This window comes from Corvus moneduloides, chromosome 1, assembly GCF_009650955.1.
Source record: "Corvus moneduloides isolate bCorMon1 chromosome 1, bCorMon1.pri, whole genome shotgun sequence".
Classification (NCBI taxonomy): Eukaryota; Metazoa; Chordata; class Aves; order Passeriformes; family Corvidae; genus Corvus; species Corvus moneduloides.
In genome coordinates, this window is record NC_045476.1 from 122275984 (window position 1) to 122289355 (window position 13372).

General features: G+C 35.6%; 1 protein-coding gene across 2 annotated transcripts in view; it reads right to left on the minus strand.

Annotated features, from left to right (window-relative positions):
* RB1CC1 (RB1 inducible coiled-coil 1) overlaps positions 1 to 13372 on the minus strand; it is a 68663-nt gene that overhangs the window by 38878 nt on the left and 16413 nt on the right. For both annotated transcript variants that reach the window (XM_032125159.1, XM_032125150.1), the window contains exons 4-6: positions 12208 to 12334; positions 11774 to 11944; positions 1081 to 1283 (exon numbers count right to left, since the gene is read on the minus strand). In XM_032125159.1, coding sequence (XP_031981050.1) covers positions 1081 to 1283; positions 11774 to 11944; positions 12208 to 12334 — 501 coding nt within the window. The remainder of the gene's footprint in view (positions 1 to 1080; positions 1284 to 11773; positions 11945 to 12207; positions 12335 to 13372) is intronic.

The window sequence follows — 13372 nt, forward strand, 5'->3', positions numbered from 1 at the left end:
ATGAACTGCTATTCATTTTAGAATTGAAGCAGATTTCAAAGTTATTTTGCAACTACCCTTTGAAACTACTGCGCTGAGTACCATCATCATGGAAAGACAGCTAAAGAAATCAGAGTTTTTGCTCTTTTCCACTGCTGAGTATGACATCTTCTAAACTTCCAAGCTTATGGGTACATTGCAACGAAAAGTTGTAACTTATAACTCGAAATAAAAGTTTTAAGTTATACTGCAATAAAAAAAAGAGTTTGATAAACTGAGTCACACCCACTTACTTCTTTGTTTAAACACACAACCGGGACTTATGTTTCCTATCCACATGGATATCAATGTTTATTATCAAAGCTTTGAGTGTTCTCTGTCTGACTACTTTTGCAGAATTTGAATAGTTTCTATTTGGTAAAAGCTATGAAGCTCAAGGTGTTTTTTTACAGATAAAATATATTTATGGTTTATTTTTTTAAGTGTCCAGTATCTATGTATATTCTGCAAAGAAAAGCACTCATAGAAACACCACAACACTATAGTGCAAAGATGTGAAAGATTTTCTTTGAAGTAACACCCAGTCCTTTGCAGGACACAAGTACAGACACACACACACACAGTATATATATCTAGATACATGCCCCCCATCCCATTCAAAGGAATACAAATTCACTCAAAAGTTTGTGTTATGACTTCATATTTTCAACACAGATTGTACTTCTTAATATCAGTTCAAGTTACTAAAAATCAATTAATTCAAAAGTGTAAATAGGTACTTAAAAATACTAATGTCTAAATTTATTATCTCATTTTTTGTAGTGCACATTTGGAATGACTCCAGCTCTTAAGCAGCTGTTCATTAATGAGTTTATCTCCCACATAATTCAATACAGGTTTCTTTGTGCTGATAAATGAAAGGAAAAATGTCAGTTAAAAAAAGTAACTAGCACAGAACAAGAAGAACATTCTCCATGACACACAATCAAACAAACACATGCTTGTTTAATCAGAATAAGCACCAGATATAAAACACTTAAAAAACTAAGTTTAAAATAGAGTAAATTTGGAGATTAAGAATGAATTTAATAGTAAACCTACTGTGTAAGTTTCAATTTGATATCATCTATGGACTGCAAATAGCTTGAATACACATTTTCAAACTTGAAAAGCAGCTTTTGATAAGAGTTTGTACAATCTTCCAAGTTGGCCATTATGGCAGCCCAGCCTTGATGCTGAAGATGTTCATCATGTACAAGACCTTCACAAAAGGAGCAAAGCTTCTTGGCAACCTCATACATTTCCTGAAAAAACAATCATCAAAATACAAATCAAGCTACTGTTGTAACTTTATTGAAGATTTTAACATAAAAAGTATGACATTTAGATAGCTCAAAAGTTGTACACCTTAAAACTTCAAAAAAAAAAACCACCAAACTTTTTTAATTTAAGAATAAAGGAAGTTAATTAGATGACAAAAAATCAAGTACTATTTATTGAGAAATATCTTCAAAACAGAGAGGTGAAAACTGTAGTTCCAAAACCACCTTGTAAAATTAATTAAATGCTGCTAACATAAAATACTCAGGGCACACACACAAGAATAATAACCCTCGTACTAATAATATGATAGAAAAAACTGACAATCAAGGTCCAATAAGGAGAACCTTTTTGATGAGCCAAGCAGAAGCTCAGAACAAGACAATGAACTGCACAGTCAGCAAAAGTGCAGGTGGATCAGATGCAAGAAGAGATGAGGAAACAGCAGGGCAAATAATTTAAGTCTTTTATTGATTAATAAACCAGATGAAACATGATGAGCAGCAGTACAGTGTCCACAAAACTCTAAAACATACCCTGAAACTTGGCATCTGCAAACCAATGTGGAAGTTTTTCTGTTAAAGTACTGGATGACACAGAGGCATTTTACTGCCATATGAGGGTGAGAATTTACCACTGCACTAGGCAAAGTTAAAATAGAGACCTACATATGGTAATTACCAGATCTTACTAAAAGTATATTGCAATGCCCATTATAATCAATTCCGAAGTTGTAGTTAGTAGGAAGAGCAACTATTTTAAGTTTAGCAATTTAAGTAAAAGGCTGTTCCCCTCAAAGGACCTACTAAAATACCAAAAAATAATAACAAAAGTCATGCAATAAATCCTTCAAGCTCAAAACTTTACCAATAACACACTCCAAGGAAAATATATTCCTGAGCATACCTGTACTTTAGGTTTTAGTATCTACCAAACCTACAAGAAAAAAGTCTTCACTTTTTGAAGGTTGAGCACACTTTTAAACCAGGACTGAACACAACTTTCCTGTGCTATCATACATGTGAGAAAACCACGCACGGAAAAACAAGTTACACAAAATACAGTGAGAGAGCAGTGTTAAAAACCTAACACACCTGTGTATTTCAGAATTCGTTTGCTGCTGAACACATGGTTAGCAGCATATATGCACATTCAAAAAAATTTGGGGGCCAACGACACTTACCTTCTGAAATAAACCACTAAACTGCATTTTAAACAAACATTTTAAACAAACATTTCAGAATTCATATTGATAAAACCTGAAAGTTATGAACATCCTCCCTGTTTCAGAAGTCCAAGCCCTGTTTCAAGCAGCTTGACAAAATTCTACTGTCCTTCAAATTACTGATAGCTAAGCAGATGAACAGTGAATATACAAAATACTTATATATGCAACTCCAATGAAATCCGAAGTTGCTCTTACAAACTCCTATCACTTTGTAGTAAAGATGTTACTTGTCTTGTTTTCTGAACTTTGGCAGCTTCGTGTGCATGCGAGAATGATGATTTCCAGTTTGAAAAAAATGGTTATTTTAACTGCTGCAGGAACTCTCGCTTCCTAAGTCAAAAATCAACCAATAACACAACTGGAATGGTATCCAGACAATGCTGAAATCTGCAAGTCAGTTTCTCCAGACCATCCCGAGGAGTTTGGCTATAAAATTTAAATGTACATAAGCTGACCAATGCAATATTGACACCTTGAACAATTTTTTACTTTCTTAAATTCACTTCATATACAAGTTATGTAAAGGCAAATTGCACAGCATATAAAAAAAGCAGAATTACTGCTTCCTCAGTAATCATACTAAGAACCAAAAGGACAGGCTGTTTTACCCTAGGATATACCAAAAAAGTACACCAAAAAAATGAAGTTGAAAAGGTAACTGAATGTCTCTGTTGCATTCTAATCACATCCTGGAAATATACACAAACATTTGACTTTCAACTCATAAAAATTACTATCTTCTCAAAGTCAACCTTCCTCCAAATGAGGAGCCATACCACTCCAAACCACTATCAGCCACAGTTCCAGAAGTGAGAGCATATACAAAACCGCACATTAGTTTCAAACAGTTTAAAACAGCAGGAGCCACCTACAAAATCAAAACTAATCACAAAATCCTTTTATGCAGTTCCTCCAAATGAGTATCAACGAGGCAAAGTAAAGACTGGACTCAGATGTTTCTTTAAAAGCCCTGAGCAGAGGTTTTTGTCAGTTCTATTTTTCCTTTGGACAACCTCACTTAGCACAGCACAGATCAAATGTTTAACATGTTGAAGTATGCACTAGGTTTCATATGACCAAACTTTCCATCCTGAGACATACTCTTAACTAGTGGGCAATGTTTGCTTTTTCAGCGAGATCTATTTATTGTGCTCACAGTAGAAGTCAAAAGTTACAAGTTAGAGCTGCCCTATGAAGCCTTATTATGTATCATGTTTGATACTCCTTTCAGAACCTAAGTGTTGCCAATTTAACATTTTAGTTTTAAAAGCTTGTTTCCCCAGATAAAAACTTTCAAACACAAAACAGAAGTCGCAAGTAGAATAAAAAAAAAAAATCCTCATAATTGCCATGACTTGTTACACAACCGATAACCAGCACTGACACTCTGTATCTGAGAGTCTAACCTGTGGCAATTTACTCATATTTAACCAAACCAGGAGCTCCTGTCCCAGCAGTCTGACTCCTAGAAAAGCAAGAGCAAACAACAGTACTTCCCAGAGCAGCAAATTAATATTTGTTAATTTTTTTGAAACCTTGTAACAGAAGGACATTCTAATAAGTGTCAGAATCTCTCATATAAACAGATACATGCCCAAAGGAACTATTATATAAAAATACCCCAATGCCATCTAAGTATTCCACCAGGTATTCTCTGTCAGATGAGCTGCAGCTTCCTAAGGTATACACAGCAGATGTGGACATTAAAATAAAAATCCCCTTATGAAAGCCATCATAAATATTGCTCATAAATCATCTCAATCATAAGCATTGAAACATACTATGTCTCTCAGAGAAAAAATATTTTTTTCTGAGCTAACTCTGAGATCAAAATTCAATAGCGTAGTTTTTTTCAGGTAACATGTTTTCAAAGTTACCCATATGCTAATAGACTGCAAATCAGATTGTACAAATGAACAGACACATTTCAGGGCACATATGCAAGGTACTACAACAGCATCCCATATTATCATCCTCTCAAAGTTATTTTTACACGTGCCAAGGAAATTCTCTCTAGTTGGTGGGAGTAAAACTAGAGAATTCCGTCTGCATGGATGAACCTGAATGCAATTAGTCCACAGACACCAAATACTGCTTTTGATGTTGCTTTCTTAAGCCATATCATGAAATAAGCTCATTACATTCAAATAGTAAAGAATATTACTCTGAATTCAGGAGGTTCCACACAGATGGTTCTAATGAAGGTCAAACCACACGGAGTAACTATTTGTCCACATGCCAGAACTGTTTCAGTCTTAGACTATACTAAGCAGATACCAGTGCATATAACAAGAACACTATGTTAAACCCGTATTTTATTTGTTTTGTTTTAGTCAACCCTGCTTTCAAAATGTGAAAGCATGCAGCAAGAAAACAAAGCAGAAAAGTTGTTTTGTTTCCTTTGGAGTACCTGTGTAACTTAACTTTAACTTTTTTCTTTAAAGTTATGAAATTAAAAGCTACACAAATGCACCTTTCTTATCTTTCCATCACTTCTGAAATAAAGCTTCAGGTGATGTAGTTTTTTCCTTCTACCTGCTGTCTTAAATCCATAGACAACATCTTTGTGAGAGATCTCCAGCCACTTTAGAAGGATCTAGACCTATAAATTTTATATAACTGTATGACTCTATGCAGGAAAGAATTAAGCAGCTCTCTGCTAAATGAATAAATTCTAAAAACCGAATTATGTCAGGCACAGAAGTAAAGGCCTGCAATCCAACATATGTTTTAACGCTTCTCAGTAAGGTTGCCAGCTCCAGCGCAGAAAATGAAGCCTGCCTAACAACAGGCTTGCTTTTGTCATTGACTGTTCACAGACGCACTCAAGTCTTACTGGCAGACACCCAATGGTTCACAGAGCACAAAAGTTAACTTCAGTTGCCTTGTAGGGCTACATTCATCCTAGTGGCCTACAGCAGCATATCTAGAACACCAACCACTTCACTGCACTGCTGGAATGAGTACCTAAAAGAGCACCACTACCAGGATAAGAGTACCGAGACCCAGACTAATCCCCACTTGCTGTTATGCTGAAGAGTAAATAAAGACAACATCTTCCCTACCCAATTTTTCAAGAAATCCACAGGGCCACCAGAATGCTTTAATCTTTGGTTGAGTATTGTAACAGAGTGTTTAGTTGAATTATTTCCTTTGAGAACCACAACTTAAATTCAGGCAATTCTTCTGATTATAATTAATTCTGTTTTCTAGGTTTCAACCAAAAATCAGTAGAAGCAACAAAGTATGTTTTATCTAATGCAGAAATTAACTGGTGAAGTGTTTAGGATCAATTTCAAGACTTTGCATCCTACTGTCGTAATTCTGCTCATCTGAATGAGCAAAATTTGACAAGGGTCTGTTGTCTTAAGTGGTCTTTGGACTTACCTCTAAAGAACAAAAGTTCTCAGGAAATGCAGGGTTCTTTCCATTCTCTAAAACCCTGTGGTAGAAGGAAATAAGTCATCAAAGTCCTCTACTGCCATGTGTCTGAAACTCTGTAAAAGGGACTCCCTTACAGGTTTCAATCACCATAAAAATCAACCTCAGACCAATAAAAATGATCCTTAAAAGTAAAATTCCACAAACTCATACACTGTAACCGCAGATAAACACTTTCACAACAAGGAACTGTTACCTTATTTACCAAAACTAGTAACCAAGACCATTATCTTAATGCATACACAGCTAAAACATCAGTGAAGCTATTAGATTAAGACACACTTCAAGATTTCAGTTTTAAAACTTATAATTGGAGCAGTTAACTTCACTGTAAAGGAGACTGATATTTCAATTTGTCTCCTGTCAGTAGACAGCCAATTATTCCATAATTCTTTAATATCGGTCATTTTTGGTGACTGCATCCTTTGGATATTTGTCCACACAGTTCACGACTTATTTCCTACTTAAACATACTTATTTCACCAGCATAATACAGAAAAAGTTATTTTGTTAGTCACAGCTTAATGACTTTCTTCAGTATTACTTTCACCATTTCTCTCTGATATTACAAGTAGGTTTGGAGAAGTCAAGTGACAGAATTTACCATCACAAAACGTACTGAGAAGTGACATAAACCACCACAGTCAGGGAGTCAAACCATGGTATAAGTGTTAACTTCCACTAGCTTGATTCCAAATCACCCAACTCTTTTCTGTCAGATCAATTTTTTAAAAGCTTGATCTAAAGTTCAGTTACAAAGGGCAAACAAAATGCTAGAGTAGCATTTAGAAAGATCTGCCTTAGAGTAGATCTTTCATTATACCTTAGGATAAACTAAAACCTACTCCATACTACCCCAGCCAGCTCAATTACTTTAAAAGATTGAGACTGATCACTAACCTGAGTTACAGAGAAATTTGGACTTCTTTGGAGGAGCCACAAGTGTGTCTGACTATTAGACAAATTGTGGATACAATATTGCTGCTAGCAGGAATTTTTCTTGCTTCTTTCCAGTCCCGCGAGCTACTTTTCTCTCTCACAGAAGATATTAGCAGTGTTCTATAAACTATGAACACCTGCGACCTTGCAAAGCTTTGTTTATGCTACAGTAGAAAAATATTTTGACAACGGATGTTTTAGGATTTTAGCCAATCATCCCAAGGGGTGGCTGATCCTTTGACCAATTAGACTATGAAGAAAAATGTCTATAAAAGAGTTTGTAAAATAATTAAATAAATCAATCTTGCTGCACAATTTCTGCCTGTTGGATCTCTCTTCTCCTCCCTGCCACTGAGGCATACCGTAACAGACAAATAATTTAGCCAAAATTAATTTGGCCACACAATTGTTTCAAACACTACACACCTTGAAGAATATTCGTATTTTAAAGTAACTCTTTCCAGAGAGTCTCAAAGCAATTTTCTAGTAGAAAAGAGCATTTCTCTAAATAGTAGATCCACAGCTTTCAGGAAGCATGACTATACTTCTTGGCTTAAATATCTGAAGTGTTTGAAACTAAACCAAGAATCTATGACTATGTACTATGACTACAACTGTGGTTTTACACAACCAAATGAAATGACCACACAGTTTCTCATCCTCATTTCCACTTCTCAAAGAAGAACTGACAGGAACTGACAGTTTGATCATGACAGCAGCAGCATCCCATGAGATGTGAAACATACCCACTAACAAAAGTCCAAGTTTTCAATATCCCTCTGGGACAAATGACGTGGGAACTTCAGTTATATCACTAAAAAAAGAATAATAAATAATCCTTTCCTAAAGGCTAAACTACCAGGAATCATTTTAAGCAGCGGTGTTACAAGACCACAAGATTAGACAAGACTGACACGACACCACTTATTGCACAACATACTGTGTAGAGAACAGCTTGTCTTCTCAGCTGGTGTGCATGAAACTTTTTGCACACATTGTGTGCACCTCACTGTCCACATACTGCAGCTCAAGGCCAGAACTGCTAAACTGCAAGAAGGATGGGAGACTAGGCTAGCTGTAAAAAGGCAACCTGGAACCCTTCAGGCAGAGATATCTCAAAGGTAAGTTTTTAGCCCAAGAAAAACCAGAATACCAAGACATAAAATTAAAACAGGCTTAGAAAGTTGATTTAACTGAGCTTTTTAAAAAACATATAAACACAGACATCATACTGCAAATGACAAAACCTGTGGCAAGAATTTCAGTTTAGATGGTAAAGGAACGAGTTAAGGAACAGATGCAGCTTCTTTAAAGCTACCTAATCTTTATACTGTGAATTCAACATAATGAGATCACGGGTAGTGAACAGGAACAAGAAAATCTGTAATAGATGTTAAAATCACGAAAATAAAAAGAAATAGAAAATGGATGTATCTTGATATGACAAACACAGTACCATGGAAAACCAAACACAAGGTAAGTTCCCCACAGGAATGATTTTTGGTTAGGAGTCATGAAATCTAAAAAAAGGCTACCTGTAAGTCAAAGAAATTAGTTTTACCTGAGGGAAAAATGGCTGCTTTTACATATACTTATACCCTACAAATATATATGCAACAGGCCATAAGAATGCCAGGACCTCCACTAAGAACTAAAACACGACTTCTAGTTATACCTGAGTAGTAACAGCAGATTATGGGGGAAAAAAAATGCAGAAAGCAAAAGCATAGTTTAAGTCAATAATGATCAAGTTTAGACAAAGAAAAAATGATGGAGAGGCCATAATGGCACAGATTCATAAAAATACTTGCTAAAGGAAGCTCTAGAACTACTTTCATTGTGAAGAAAAAAATTAGAACCCATATATCACTGTATGTTTACAATTTCTTATCAAGTCTGATTTTACAGATCATATCCTATAGCCTCTGGGCAGAGCAGATACCAGCTTAAATAAAAAGCAATAGCTACCAAATATTCTCCCCTATTTTTACAAAGTTACACATCACTACTTCTTGTTGTTCATGAGCAATAATTTCGAATGAAACCTTTATTTTCCTACTACTCAACATTATCATCGTGTATTAGCACCTGTAATAGTAGTAAATATTAAGTAATCAAATTTAATTAATTAAAATGCTCTAAATAATTACCACAGGCAAAAACCTCTCCATTATCAAGTACTGCCATTCTGCTTTTCTGGTGAAGCAGGTTACCATTTCTCTAGAATTAATAAAAAGACAAAGCTTGGATTTTTAATGTCTATTTTGCAGAAACTCTCCCATACAGTACTGTCAGTGTGGCTTTGGATGCATCAATCACACAACTACAGAGGTTCAGAGGCTTTCTAGCTCTCTCCAGATCTTAACTGATTCTGAAAAGGATTAATATCCCATGTTCTTTCCTCCTCCCAGGCAAGAGGCTTATGGTGTACCTCGGAGACGATTAATGCTTTAACCACGTTCCCAGTCCTCCCTCAATATGCTTCAAGCAGGCATCAAGAAAAACTACCTCAGTACAATACTGCACTACTTCTTTATCCAGTTTTCACACCTTGGTACATCTAAAAATCACAACAGAATATTTACTAGTCTTTCATCACATATGACAGATTTGTCAGTCCCCTGACATCCCAGAGAAGTACTCAGTTCATTTTCACAGCCTAACACAGAGCCTATGGCTTTAGAACATTTAAAATCTTGGATAAAATTAACTGTGCATGCAAAGGTGAATCAGATTTACGAATATTACTACCTATTTAATCTTTAAATAAATTTCCAAGTTTTTCATGAGAAAACAAATACCATCACTATAGCCATTTTACAAGCAGGGAAGAACTGTCAAAAGTGGGGAACAAATAATAATCTTCCTGAAAATAATCTGCAGGCTAAAATAAAACCTCCATTTTACTTGGATCCATGTTTAAAGAGAATTCCTCCCCCTGCTTCCCCCAGTCCTGCACTAATACTAATAGGTGACATTAAGTATGGAAAGATTTATTTTCTTCTTGCAAATCAAACTCAAGATCACTCTCTCTATATAAACTTTCCAGTCTGTAGCGTAATATTAATAGTATTATAGACCTGCCACCAGAATGAGCCAGTAAAGATCTAAATAACATATTTAAAAGCATAAACACTACAATAAACTTGCATGCTCTGCATATTAATACAATCATCAGAATCAAAGGGGGAAGATTAGCCAGTACCAACAATTCTTTTCAAGTCTAAATAGGAGTATTTTTTATAAAACCCCTGGAATAAAAAAAGCTTACTCCAGAGGGATTAAATAAGTTCCATCATTGTATAGTAATTTTACCAAACTGAAAGCCAAATTAAGAATCTAAGACCAGAAAACAGGGCATGGAATAGAGAAACCAGATAAAATAACAGTGAGAAACGAGACTACCATCACCTTTCCCTTCCATAACCCTCAACAAAACACAAAGACTATAGCAATTACTACAGTCTCCCTTCATATCAAATCAATGTTAAGTATTTAAAAGCAATCAGTCTTGCTTACTTTTATAACCTCCTCTTAATACTTCACAAAAAATGGTTTTAAAGTACTTTCAGTTTCAGCTGGTAAAATCAGAACCCTCACACTCTTCACAGAGCACAACTGAAAACCTCCTACTCCTTAGCTGAACTCACATTGATATCCACTCTTCTCTATATGACAGTCATATGATTCACAGACACCTAATAACTCAGGGTCCTATTTACAAAGTCAGCTGTAACTGTCAACAGGTGGGGGAGAGAGAAAAAGTCTACTGGACTCAATCCTTGCCTTAAATCAGACAGTACATCAAGGTCATAGTATTCTGGAGAACTTCCTCCCTTCTGACAGGCCAGAACGCCAAGAAAGAAACCAAAATCCCTGTTCTACATCCAACACTTAACATTTTTCTCTGAATTCTACTGTACAGTATTAAACCCCAGCCACTTCAAGTGCTACATGTTCTTCTGGACTGCATTAAAGTTGTCACTGAAATGAAGAAATTTTATTACCAGACAAAAAATGTATCACTATTCATTTTGTGTGAAGTGCTCCACGTAAGTATTCTGCTGCCAGCCAACGGAAGCTTAAAAAATCTTTAGAGATATGAAAAATATTTAATCCATTTAAATGTAAAATTTGAAAAGACTATTAGGAGAGTTTTTAACAAAGAAACACAATCAGTCCAGCTACTGAAGGCATTGTCAGTGTCTTGAACATGCATCTGGTTTTTACTGCATGCATACTTGGTATCTTACTGGCCATCTTGCAGGGAGCGAGTTTTCCCTATCAGAACAACACAGAAATAACCAAATTGGAATTCTGATCACTTTGCAAGTAAATATATGCAATATGCAAGGAAAAGGCAGTATTCAATAATAGGCAACCTGAATTTTAGGAAGAAGTTTCGTTTTATTAATTCCTCACCAGTTGTTTAGACATATATCATGAAACAGAAGTTTGGCACGGTGCTTTTAAAAATTATACTGTTAAATTTTCTACTTGAGTTAACAACATTTCCAAAGTTACTTTTCTCACTTCCAGTTGAGGTAGACTGAGGACACTGAAAATAAGGCAGTGCACTGAAGCATGGTCCAAAGCAACCCGATTGCTTTTGTTTTGCAAATGCTGCAAACATACACATCCAAAAGATGTCTTACACTACAGTTTTGAAAGAAGCTCTGAACATGCTGAAGAAGCAAGCACATTTCAAAATTTACCTTGAAACTCTGAGACAAAGCCTCTGAAGAATACATCACCACTAATACACCATTCTTACTGCCTTTTGAAGAAACTATTTCATATTTTACATCAAGCTGTCCCTCTGACATATTTTCCTTTGGTGTGCAAATACAGTAACAATCTACTTACCACAGCAAGCTGTGTTCGTGATGCTACTGTATGAAACACTGCAGGCATCATAAGAGATTCTTCTACTTTCAATTCCATCTCATTCTCTGCTGAAAATGTGGTTTTGGGGATAGCTGGTGGACGTTCACACAAGATCATTTCTTTGTTGAATAAAAAAATTGGGTTGGTGTCCTACACTCAAAAAGGAAAGGAAACCAAACACTGAGTAAAGGCAACTCACTGTTGAACCATCAATGATTTCCTCATGTGGGTAACATGTCTTGAGAACAAGTTAAAATCTACATTTATAAGCTGACTATATAAACATTGTTTCTCAAATCAAAGAAATCCAGCAAGCAACACACTACAGAAAAATACTTAAAAATCCCTTAGTAATAAATCTTTTTCTTCCCCTATAAATGACAGTTTAGGCTAAGAATGCAGCATGCACTTACTGTTCCAGCACTGTAACTACACACTCTTCTGTCTGGTGCCATACACTCTCCTCCATTGACAACCAGTACTTGGTGCTGAATGGCAATCTTGTACTTTGTTTGAATTGCATGTTTCAGATCAGCCACACTAAAAAAAAAAAAAAAAAAAAAAAAAAAAAAGGGAAGAGAAGATGATGCTATCAGATTACTTTTCTCTCTCATTTTAGGTATTTCTGTAAGAGACACAGGTGACCTGTCTGTGTCAGAGTAGAACATTTTTAAAAGAAACATTTTCATTCTGCACAATGACATATTTCTAAAGTGCTGTAATGTGTTGCATTTTGGATATGCAGCTAATAAGCTATCAGCTAAAAGAAAACAGCCTCTGCATTGCTGATAAGTCACCAGCAACATTTCTTCCAAGATCTGTTACCATGCTGAAATTCTGGATTAAGTCACACCAAGCATTTAGGGTAACAGCTGTAGAAATCATATTGTGTTTGTTGAATTTATACTTTATGACCAAACAGCTGACTTGCTAAAGCCCTAGAAGACAAGACTATTAACACTTCGTTATGCATAAGCACAATTTCACCTAATAAACTCTGGCTGATTTACTGTACATGAAATGCAGTAAAGCACTTACAATAACAGGAAACTTAACAATCGATATACCTGCAACAAATTAATATAAACATCACAGACTTTAACATAGAAACAGTATATCAATAGACCATCCCTGGTTTTAATTCAACAGCCTTAAACATTCAATTCTAGCTGACATCTTCACTTTACTGCCTATTTTAGGCAGTTCTAGACTGTGTCATTAACACACGTAAACAGCAAAGTAAATGAGAATTTACTAATCTGATCCAGTTACTGACACCAGCTAACATAACACACTGTGGTAGCACCTGTGCAAAGGCAGAAAAAAAGCTTCTGAGTATGAATTGAATAATATAAGCATCAATAGTTTTGATGTAACTAGCAGGAAATTTAACAGTGTTACTGTTACTTGAAAAAGATCATAAAGATCTGTTATTTAAAGCAACCATGATTCAGCATGACATCATAAATTCTGTGATTCATTACAAACCTCTCACAAGCACAAGCTTGTACTTGCTAGCTGTGTTACAGTAACCATGCACCTATCACCTCCACAGTCTTTAGGAAGGTAGCTTGGCCT